The sequence below is a fragment of the Protomyctophum bolini genome (genome assembly GCF_963924005.1).
Source record: "Protomyctophum bolini genome assembly, chromosome: 5".
Taxonomy (NCBI): domain Eukaryota; kingdom Metazoa; phylum Chordata; class Actinopteri; order Myctophiformes; family Myctophidae; genus Protomyctophum; species Protomyctophum bolini.
The window spans coordinates 38826667-38838973 of NC_137866.1; the positions used below are offsets into that span (position 1 = coordinate 38826667).

Genomic DNA, 12307 nt, shown 5'->3' on the forward strand with positions numbered 1-12307 from the left:
ATTATCCCATAGGCTGTTACATGCAAATGACATGCACGCCCAGTCAAACCCAGCCCCCCCCCCCCCCCCCCCCCCCCCCCCACACACACACACACACACACACACACAAACCTCAGTTCCCGCAACCGGACAAAACAACTTTCGTTTGTCAGTCCAAGCAATTCACAGCAGTTACCGAAAAGCTTTAGTCTGGGCTGAGTGGAGCGACAGAGAATGAAAACATGGCGTCCCCCAATGAAGTTAATGGGCGTTTAAGCTCACAAGCACAGGGACAAGCTGCCTCTGGAGACCAGGTGATGCTAAGTGCCTGCCACTGTCACGCTGCTTAATCCCCTGTTTGGGGACACACGACTGGTGGAATTATTAGAACAAAAAAGGGACCAACTGACAACAATGGATGGGGGGGGTAGTCTAACTGAAGCAGCAAGTCGATTACAAATGACATTTTCCAGCTGAAATACCCAGAGGGATGGGAATTTGTGGTTTGAAGGCACCCCTGCAGAGAGAGCGAGACGTGAGCGTGATTCCAGCTCTGGTGGGTCAGCCAGCTATGGAATTTGAGCGATGCTATTCTGATGTTTCAGAGCACCCACTGGACACTGCTGTCCGGGAGAAACCACCTAAACGCCAACATGTTTTTCAGGAAATTAAAATATAAACATTTCAGGAAATGAAGAAAACCTTATCTTAAAAAAAAAAAAAAAGAAGCAATACTTCCTCATCAAAGTTGGTATTGTCAATTACTTGCATGAGAGGGGGAGAGGTTCTGGAGGTATCTGCTTTAGCAGACAGTTTGAGGGTCCAATGGAGTTAAGAGGTTTTGTCTGAAGCCCTTTTAATGCTTTTAATTGGCCTTCATAACGAACACACAGATGTAAAGGGTGTTCAATGGCATTGATTTATTGAAAAATTGAATTAGATGGTTTCTGCCGGACAGCAACATTACTTTCACACGGAAAGGAAGTGAAGATTTTATTAGACATTAAAAGAGGTGTGTGCGTGTGTGTGTGTGTGTGTGTGTGTGTGTGTGTGTGCGCATGCGTGAGCGTGTATGTGGTGAATAGAAGACAGGTGGACAGGTGGAAGGATGGCCTAAGGGGTAGGAGCAGGGGGTCATTCATCCCTCCCCCAACTCATCATCTCCTCAAAATCAATTTTCCAATAATCCGTCCCCCGGGGTGGGGTGGAGGGCACCATTTTGGCAGACATTTGCAGACAGACCCTGAAGCTATGCACACATAACTGTACAAACACACAGAGACACACACACACACACACACATATTCATGTGCGTGGTGGATGTGCGTGCACAGACTTTGAAAACAAAGAATGAATCCTGATTCCTGCATGGTGCTGCTGGCACACTCAAGCCTCCAGGTCTATAGCTTCTGTTTCATGTCATATCCAGAGCTCATACCCAGACACCCCCCCCCCCCACCCACACCCACACACACACACACACACACACACACCTCTACATAAGTCCTTCAGAGATGTGTCAAAGCCTTCCTAAACATTCTGTACCCTCTCCCGCTATTCTTGAGCTCAATCTCTTGTATTCCTGGTGAGCCATCCTTCAGAGCAGCTTCCTGAGAGATGCCAGGCCATAACAGAATGAGGCTCCTTGGCTTCAGTGTGTGTGTGTACGTGCGTGCATGCGTGCGAGCGCATGCGTGGACACACACAAGCGTCCGATCAGATAGTGAGTGGGGGTGTGTTCGTGCGAGTGAGCGATCACACGTATGTATGTACCGGTACGTACATTTTGTGCACGAATACACTCACTCTAAAGATGAGTGAGGAGGAGGGAGACGTCGATCAATTAATCAGCGGCTCTTTGTAATTACTGCCACAGGCTGAGCACCAGCTGTAGAACACATGACTATTAATGGCGAGCTTCATCATCACAGCGTCCGTACTCTGCATGTTAGAGTTACCACTGCACAGCCAAATCCTGAGCACCAATTTAACTCAGAGAGAGTTTACAAATGGAACCGTGAGGCTCCATTTGTAAGCTCTTACTAATGGATGAATTAATTATCAAGATAAGTTAACTACCATGAGGGACGGATCTTTCACAACTCATAAAAGGTGCTGGTAATGTAGCGCTCCCGTCTGTTATTACAAGTGGGCCATAAAGGCTCGCCAGCTTGCCAGAAATAGTAAAATAGCACGATGTGTACCCGATGATCAAATCCCCTGGTGACAGTTATGATTAACCTCATGACAGCGGAACAGCTGCTGCGGATTACTGTTTAACACACCGGTCCAGATGAAGTGCAAAGGTAGACGGGGCTCCGATACGGATCACTAGATAAAACTATCTATAGGAGAAAGACGAATGGGAATTAAGGCACGAGGGCATATAGGTTCACCTAGAAGTAGGCCTACTGTAAAAAAGGGAAAAAAATTAAAAAAGAGGACTGAAGAAGGAATGCTTCATTGCAGGACATAACTCAGGCGGTACATGACTCAGTGCATGGTGGACACTCAGGCTGGTGAAGGAGCAGACCAGGGAAAAACAAAACATGCTTGACCCCTCACCCACCCCCACCCCCACCCCCCCCTCTCGACTGTCCCGACTATGGTCAAGACAGAGACAGCCAGCAGTGTTGCACAATGTCAAGGACATTGGCCCTCATAGATGTTTACAACTTAGGAGCAGTGTCGGGACCAACGTGTTACTGTAACGTAACTACGTTTTCGCAGTAACTAATTACCTCGTTCCAATTTGATAATACCGTTACAGATACTGACATTTTAAAAGGGCGTGCTACTACTTGTTACTTTCTGTGAAAATAGCCGACTGCAGAGTATTAAAGCTTTATTATGATTTGACTTCTACTCTCATGCACACTAGCCTGTCAGTGACCTCCCGGGCCTCCATGTTGAGCCGTCTGCTCCGTCTATAATCCAGGCAGAACTAAAAAGACTTATTGGTTTCAAGACATGATTACAGTTGAGAGTTGTGCCGCACCAACATGAACTAGTAACTATAGTTACTTGTATAATGCTGACAGTAAATAAGTAACTTTCTAAGAGCAGTAACTAATAACTAAAACGGTTACAAATTTAAAGTAACTTTACAAATACTGCTTAGGAGTGAGAACCTTGCACACAGCACCTTCAAGCACCTTAAGAGCTACAGAAGCACTGCTCAAACATGTTTGATACTGCTGCAACTCTTTTTTGATACTGCTGCAACTTTGATTATTCTTATATTATTGCAGCTACTGTACCATGTCTGATGAACCATAACCAAAAAGCGTTATGCTTATGTAACCGTACACAAGATGTATAACAAATCAATAAAGGGACCTTGAACCTTATAGGTCAAAGCTTCCTCTCAGGGCATGACTCAGGCAGGACATGGCTGGTGTACATTACTGTACCGTTTCTGATTCCTGCACTGCCGTCATGTTTGAGTGGAATGTTGAGAATTTACAGTAAGGCGAGAAGAGAAAAGAGCACTGATTCAGCATTCAAAAACACAAGACGTCCGACCCGACAACACTATGGGAAACAAAACCATCAAAGACAACAATGCAAAAGGACACCAAACTTTGACTTGCAGAGTCAACAATCTGCACTGATGGACCTGCAGCATGCACGCACGCACATAAACCCAAACACACAATGAAAAATATTGTAATTCAGAGAGGGTACAAATGAAACTAAATGGACCCTTCGGGGGTTGTTATGACTCCAGCAGCATACAAGTGTAACTGTACACTGTAACTGTAACTGTATCCATTTGTACACTCTGAGATGGATGTATAGTTTCAACAGATAAGACAGACTGATATATGATATTGTGCTGTACAGTATGTTATGTTACAGTAGCAGACAGTATACTGCAAATGCTAGAGTTATTGTGCGTTTGGGAACTTACCTTAGAGTACTGCCTACGGAGACTGAACCGCTGCACCATGGTGACTGACTGACTGACTGAAAGACAGACAGAGGGACCAGCGATATGATACGACTCCTCTCCACCGCTTACGCAGCTTGTAAGAACACGCGCGTTTCACACTTCTGCATGACGTTCACACTCACGAAGACACGCGGGGATGCGTTCACACAACGCACGCTGAAGCCACACAACCTCCTCCTATCTGAACGGCCATGTGCACGCACACACACACACACACATATACAGTACACACACACACACACACACACACACACGCACACATACACTTTTCTCTCAGCCTCCGTTTACCTAGTCCATGCTGCCTCATCTACTACACAAACACAAGTGAAGAGAGAGAGGGAGGGGAGAGAGCAGGGAGCGAGGGAGGGAGGGGAGAGAGAGCTAGAGAGGGGCAGAGAGAGAGAAGGAGGAAGGAGAGAGAGAGAGAGAGAGAGAGAGAGAGAGGAGATAAAGGGAGCTCAGCTGTACTGCTCTCCTCTCAGACTCAGCAGGAGACCCTGCAGAGATCTGTGGTTTTTTCTCTCTGTCTTTCAAACACACACGTGTGCACACACACACACACACACACACACACACACACACACACACACACACACACACACACACACACACACACACACACCTGTGTGTGCATGTATGTCCTTTTGAAACCTCAACACAGCATGTGCAATCAATGTGTGTGCGTGTGCGTGTGCGTGTGTGTGTGTGTGTGTGTGTGTGTGTGTGCTTGCGCTCAGCTCTCACACATACAGGACAAGGCAAGGTTGCCTCCTGCTTCCTGTAGAGGGTTGAAGGGTGTAGAGGAGAAGAGAGAGGATGAATAGAGGAGAGCAGAGGTTAGGAGAGAGGACCAGAAGGAAAATACAGGAGAGGGGAGGGGAGGACATAGGAGAGGGAAGGAGAGAAGGATAGAGGAGAAGAGAATAGGAGAGGGAAGGAGAGAAGGAGGCAAGGGGAGATGAGAGAGAAGTGGAGAGGTAAGGAGAGGAGGAGAGAAGAGGAGAGGGAAGGAGAGAGGAGAGAAGAGGAGAGGGAAGAGAAGAGGAGAGAGAAGGAGAGAGGAGAGAAGAGGAGAGGGAAGGAGAGAGGAGAGAAGAGGAGAGGGAAGGAGAGAGGATGAGAGAAGAGGAGAGGGAAGGAGAGAGGAGAGAAGAGGAGAGGGAAGGAGAGAGGAGAGAAGAGGAGAGGGAAGGAGAGGATGAGAGAAGAGGAGAGGTGAGGAGAGAAGGAGGCGAGGGGAGGATAGAGAGGAGGAGAGAAGATCAGAGGGAAGTAGCGAGGAGGCAAGGGGAAGTGAGAGATAAGTGGAGAGACAAGGAGAGAGGAGGAGAGGAGATAAGGAGAAGGGAGGGTAGGGGGGATGGGCTGACGTCTATACCAACTCTCTCCAGAGACTGAGGGGGCTGTGAGGGAAACTCAAGAGAGAGAAAGGAAGAGGAGGAGGAGGGGGGTGCGTACAGGAGTGTGAAGGTTGCAGGGAGAGAGAGAGAGAGAGAGAGAGAGAGAGATGTGGAAACTAGAAGGAAAGGAATGTTTGAGAACGGAAAGGACGAAGAGTGACAACGATGAGGAGCAGAGACCATATTAGTTGAGGTGTGGCTCCATCAAACATTTACACACACACACACACACACACACACACACACACACACACACACACACACACACACACACACACACACACACCTGTGTGTGATCCCCTGACCCCCCCCCAGGTGAACATCAAGGACGCCACACAAAATCTCCAAGGTCGTCCACTCGACACCTCGGTTAGTTACCATGGCAACTGCAGCAGGGCCTTGCTCCCGGCAGCTCCGGTGTGCTTTTGGGGGGTAACCATGGCGACAGCTCGTATGACCTCAGTGACATTGCTCTATTGGCGGATCAGCACCGCTGTGATGTTAGGCTATGTGTGAGACAGGTTACTGTCTGTCTGTCTACACACAGACAAAAAAAAACTCACGCCGTGAGGGTACATTTAGTTACATTTGTACACACTCAAGAGTTACATTAACACTTAATGGAGACAGTGATGTCTTGCAGGTGAGATCTAGAGTCTAAACAAAGGACAAATACCTAATTTAGACTAAACATTTGGAACAATAACACGCTAATAGTCTTCCGTTGACACAGAGACACTGATCAGGCTTTTGCCGTTAAGCTGAGGATCAAATTTAGCCCCAGGACAAACATCAGCCCCAATAAGCAAACACAACCTTCCTATGAACTGAATGAATGCACAGCTGCTCACAGTGGGTTTTGTGAGCCGACACCACCCTCTGGTGGCAGACTGAAGTATCTGCAGTCATCTAGAAAAAAGAAGTGCAGTTCCAAAACTAGTGCCTGCCACTGGAACAGCTGGAAATTCATCAGAACAGCGTTTCTCAAAGTGGGGTCTGCAGACCCCCAGGGGTCCTTGATGGAGTATCAGGGGGTCCCCAGCTAAATTAGGAAGAGTTTAAACATTTATCAACCCTCCATTAAAATCAGGAAAGCTTTCCTTGTCATTTTGGATTTTAGCTATATTAGTTGGCTTTTGAATAGCCAATTGAACATTTGTGACAAACTTTTAATATATACAATTTTAAAGTGAACATTTGTAACTCAAATCTTTGCTTCTGCGGGTCCCTGGAACAAATATTTTGAGATTGGGGGCCCATGGCAAAATACATATAATTTGTTGGGGTCCTTGACATGAAAGGTTTTCAGCACCACTGAGAATCGGCCTCAGGTCTTAATGGGTTAAGCCTTATTTTATCTTTATTTTTCAGCTATTCGAAAATAGAAGATATACAAGCTTATCGCATTGTGAGCTTGCTATTTTAGAAAAGGTTTCTCTTACTGTATATCACAAAAACATTTCAATTTGGGTCGGGCCCTTGACTTGATAACCGAAGATCCGGAGCTCCAGGGTTCCCTGCGTGCCAGGTCTGGGAACCATTGTTCCATTTAGAATATAGACTGTGGTCAAAATTGCTGATTGTGAGTAAAAACAGAATACCCTATTCTTAAAGGCTCAACACTTCAATAACACTGCAACAATATATGTCAATAAAACTAATTGACCCATGTCCTATAATAGGAACATAGAACATTGCATGCCATCAGCAGGATGTTGACTTTTCTACAGATAATTTAATCACAAATACACTTTATTAAACTGGTTTTCAAATTGGGGTCAGGGGGACCCCAGGATGCCTGCTGGTGTCGACAGGGTCCAGTTAGAAAGGAGAGGAGGTGGATAAAATGTAAAAATAAATATATTAAAATACAATGTAGTGTGTAGGACACTCTGGGAGTTGTTTCCAGATGCAGATGTACTGAAAAATTGCTGTCTGCAGTATCTGCACTGCTCAATGCATTATGGTAAAACTGCTGTGAGAGTGTTTTGGGATATGTTCGTGGAAGCATTCAACCAAAGGCTAAAAGATAAAACATTGTAAGAGGAAAGGCATTCATTTTGGCAGGGGCAAGTGTGCGCGTGAGTGCGTGTGCGTGCCTGTCCACATCTCGCTCGAGCCTGAATAAATGCTGTTTGTGCTCATGGGAGATTAGAGGACAGAGGACAAAATATAAACAAATGTGTATAAACAAATGCGATTTCCATCCATCTGAGCTGGACCAGAGTATTGCTGTCCCCAACAGACAAAATGATCAGAGTACTGACAAAATGTCATGATAGAACAAAGCAGCAAAGTACCAAAGGGTGCCTAGTGGCTCGACCAGTTCGCACATGAACACCATCCTACTCAAATCCGACTACCGTCATGTTCCCTGTCTCTCGGACCTCAGACTCCTTGCGGTCCTTGCTGACCGGGAACGTGATGAATAAACAATCAGATATTCGCGTTTTGCGGGGATGCTCTCATGACACAAATATTTATCGCACAAAAATGCATTACTATCGGTCTGGGCCGTGGCTCAGCGGTCCAGGCACCTTGGCTGGTAATCGAGTCTGGCAGTGTGCCGCGGGTTTGACTCCCGATCCCGACGGCCTTTACTGCATGTCACCCCCCATCTCTCTCCCCATTTCCTGTCAGCCTACTGTCTATGCTTCCATAAAAAATATAAAATAAAGGCGAAAGAAAAAAACATAAAAAAAAAGAAGAAATTCATTACTATCTAGTATCTACAGTAAAACCCTCAGTGTGAATTTAACTCTGAGAGTGTTTAAATTTGGAACCAAATATGGTTCCATTTGTAAACCGTTATTGTAATACTGTTTTAAACCTAACCTGACCTGAAGTTCAACCCACAGCACACACACTGATCCCACCTGTGAATATGCTTCACAGCTGCTGTCACTCACCCGGTCAGCCTCGTCCGTCGACTGGTAGCCCGACGACAGCAGCACGTCGCTGGGTGGGTGTCCGGGGGCGGGGCCGCTGCAGGGTGGGTGTCCGGGGGCGGGGCCGCTGGGTGTGCTGTCAGAGGTGGAGGACGAGCGGCGGCGGCGGCTGTGGTGCTGCTGATGCTGTGGATCGTGCGTGTGTCGCCGATGGAGGGCCTGTGGGCTGCCTCTCAGGAGGGGGTTGCGGTCTGCGCTGCTGGACCCCGACCCGGAGCCCTTGCTGCGGCGGCTCTGCAGGCTGGTCCCCCGCCTCATGGTGCCCGCGGGGGCCGAACCCCGGCCAGCTGGGGAGGGAACCACAGGAGCAGAGGGGGGGTCAGAGTCATGAGGAAGAGGACAGCGGGACGCCGCCTGGGCATCCTCGGGGGCGGAGGAGGGAATGCTGCCGGTGGACACCACCGAGGAAGAGGATGAGGAGGAAGAGGAGGAGGCGATCGTGGTGGCGGAGCGTGCGAGGGGCAGACGCCTGCGTTGCTGCTGGAACAGCAGTCGGAGCCCCTGGCCGAAGACCCCCACGCTCTCCCTGGCACTTTGGCCAATCCTACGGAGAGAAGGGGGCTCCGACGAGGACAAGGCCCGTCTCAGGGTCCCGTGGCGCTGGGGAGTGGGACCCCTTGAGGTTTCCCTAGCCCCGAGGCCTGAACCTAAATCTAAACCCACGGCATCCGGTACCCTCTGACTGTTGCCCTCCTGTTGCATTTGGCCCCCTGCGGACCCCTCCTGAAGGTAACGATGGGGCCGTTGCAGTCGGTAACACACAGTAGACGGGGGACAGAGTCACAGAGAACAGAATCACTTGCCTCTCTCTATATATATATGGCCTCTATGGGGACAGAGTCACAGAGAACAGAATCACTTGCCTCTCTATATGGCCTCTATGGGGACAGAGTCACAGAGAACAGAATCACTTGCCTCTCTATATGGCCTCTATGGGGAGCGGGAGTCAGCTCGTCCCGACCTTGTCCCGTCACCTGTGTGGTGACTGGAAAATAACATGCATAGTAGAAGACTGCAACACAGCGGAGTCTGAGAGCAGGGAGGAATGAAGAAGTGGGGGTTTTCTGGGAGAGGGTCAGAAGAAGGGCTCAGCAGCGGTCAAAGGCACACGTCCACAGAAGAAGCATGCATCAGTGAATCAGGAACAAGTAGCCATGCTGGTCTAAGCACAGAGAGAGAGGAGATGATGAATTATGAGATGCTGGAATCATGTAGCCTGGACCCTGAATCGCTATGGTTTTCATTTTCACTCATTAATCATGTGACTTAATTTGGAATTCAATGATTCATGAGTCCAACAGTAGATCCCTCTGTTGGAGGCAGAATACAAGCATTCTCTGGCACATGCACTCACATGCTCACTGTTAGCATGTGCTTACAATGTACATGCATGTGAGTACACACAGCAACTCTTTGCTACAGTGATTTATCAGGAACGATCCAGCCCGAGGTTTGGCCAAAAGGAACTCCGAAAATCTTCCCAAGACAGCAGCTGAAGAGATGCTGAACTGTAATCGAACCATGGGCTGATTTATGGTCATAAATAAGTCAAAATATTGTCCATCGGTTTATGTGTTAGATCTGTGGTCTGTCATTGACGAACCAGATGGGTTTGTTTGAAAATCATACTTTCATCATGCACATAAATGAACGTACAACAATCGCTGGTACGTTGTTTTGGGGAAACAAAATGTATATCCTATTCAAATTTGCCAGGCGGCGGGTCACTATGACCCAGACATAACAAACCTGATATGCCCATTGCCCATAGGCATACTGTATGTGAAGATCTGGTTGTTCACAGCCACTATGCCAATACTGTATATGGTCATGTGCATATGGGAGCTGAAATTCAAACTTGGCATTTGCGTGGGAAAGAACCGGATGGATTGCGGTGCCCGCTATCGAGTCGTTCGGACTCGATATGCAGTTATCCAGAAGCGCCAATCCGACAGATATGTCCATATATAGGCATATAATATATGAGTCTGTAGTTGTTCAGAACCGCCAATCCAACGTAGGTGTGAGGGCCGCGTATCGGCCCGAACCTCTAGATATAATATATACACAAGCAGAAAACGCAGCACGTGTTATGAGCTTGCCCACTGTTGCTGTGGGTTATGGCACTGGTAGTAGTACGTGTTATCAGCTTGCCCACTGTTGCTGTGGGTTATGGCACTGGTAGTAGTACGTGTTATCAGCTTGCCCACTGTTGCTGTGGGTTATGGCACTGGCAGTAGTACGTGTTATCAGCTTGCCCACTGTTGCTGTGGGTTATGGCACTGGCAGTAGTACGTGTTATCAGCTTGCCCACTGTTGCTGTGGGTTATGGCACTGGCAGTAGTACGTGTTATCAGCTTGCCCACTGTTGCTGTGGGTTATGGCACTGGCAGTAGTACGTGTTATCAGCTTGCCCACTGTTGCTGTGGGTTATGGGTATGGCACTGGCAGTAGTACGTGTTATCAACTTGCCCACTGTTGCTGTGGGTTATGGCACTGCCCACTGTTGCTGTGGGTTATGGCACTGGCAGTAGTCACTGACACCTTCAGGTTTTTGGTAGCCTACGCAGCATTGGACAGGTTATCACGTAGGCGAAATAGACTGTCTCACTTTCTCCCTCTTTCTTTCTCTCTCACTCCCCCTCTCACTGAGTCAGGACCAATCCTAATAATCTCCCCCCCTCCCCTTCAGCCTACGTCTTGGCACTACCCCTCTATTACAGTATGTGGGTTCACGCGTAGGTTAGGGTGTCCCGTTCCTCTTAGCGCATCAAGGCGTAGGGGCCATCTACCCCTCCAAGCGTCTCTCCATCTGTAGCAAATGCTATGTGAGCTTCAAACCGTAGGAGAGACAAGTGTTTTGGGAAGTGTGAACGGAGCTTTTTGCAAATAATCATATGCAAGCATTTTAAAATCCACTAGAGTATCTTAGTTTAATGTAGATGCACTTGCATATGTCATTGATCTTTCAGCGATGTCAATAGAGCCCTGTGTAAACGAGGAGTGACAGTTATTTCCATGTCGCGTGTATGATGCTTGAAAAATAAAACCAGCAGCGTCACCGTTCATCTGATATCAGTGCCCGTCAGAAAAGTATATGGACAGGAGTGGACTAATGCTTATTCATTCCTCCGTTGTATGTGTTGCTCGCCAAAAATGTACAGTATGTGAGCTTGTTGATATTTTCAGCAAGCATGGCTTAACATCACACTGACATAGATGGTGTGTAAAGAACCATCCTGGTTATTGTCAATTTATTAATTGGTGTTCTGTTCTAAAAATAGGTGACTATGGTTGTTTATAATGGCAAAAAGGTGGACAGAAAGCGGACAGAAAGCAATATTAACACGTTAGTTGACACTATATGTTACTACTAGTACAACCGATAAAGATGATGGACAATATTTGGACCTTCTGTATATCAAGATGTAGCTACACAAATTAGGTTCCACCAAAGTTCGACAGTGCTTTAAAGTCTCATGAAATGCTAAATTTAAATGTGTTTAATGAGCGAATGCACTGTACATGAAAGTGAGTCATTCCCACGCACCAGGATCCAGGCTAACGTGATGACACACAGACTGATGCAAGATATAGTACAAAAGGTTGTAAAGCAGACAGACCCATGCAAGCTGAGAGAGCGGAAAATAAATGACTAATGTAGAGGTGAAAATACAGAGAATGAGAGAGAGAGAGAGAGAGAAATAATGGACAATATAAGAGGAAAACCCACCTACCATCAGCCCAACTGGCAGCCTAGTCTGACTCAGTGTCCTGGATTACCTTAGAGAAAGAGAGAGGGGGAGTATAATCAAGTCAATATCTCATAGAAATCACTGAACATTAGTTACCAAAAAAAGTGCTGTCACCTCCTGTTGTGATCAATAATCACTTCCTCCCTCAGCTGTGGAAATACTGGTTACTTGTACTGTACTGGCCATGAGTGTGTGTGTGTGTGTGTGTGTGTGTGTGTGTGTGCTACTGTGCTTCCACCGGGAGCTCATTTGGCGTCCCTAAAGATGTCA

General features: G+C 47.3%; 1 protein-coding gene across 4 annotated transcripts in view; it reads right to left on the reverse strand.

Annotated features, from left to right (window-relative positions):
• tmcc1a (transmembrane and coiled-coil domain family 1a) overlaps nt 1-12307 on the reverse strand; it is a 61437-nt gene that overhangs the window by 38462 nt on the left and 10668 nt on the right. For 2 of the 4 annotated variants that reach the window (XM_080763972.1, XM_080763973.1), the window contains exons 2-3: nt 12016-12065; nt 8244-8569 (exon numbers count right to left, since the gene is read on the reverse strand). In XM_080763972.1, the coding sequence (XP_080620098.1) occupies nt 8244-8569; nt 12016-12022 (333 nt within the window). In that variant the 5' untranslated portion in view covers nt 12023-12065. Of the gene's footprint in view, nt 1-3892; nt 3949-5712; nt 5834-8243; nt 8570-12015; nt 12066-12307 lie in introns of those variants that run through there. The other 2 variants (XM_080763974.1, XM_080763975.1) reach the window with 2 other exon arrangements.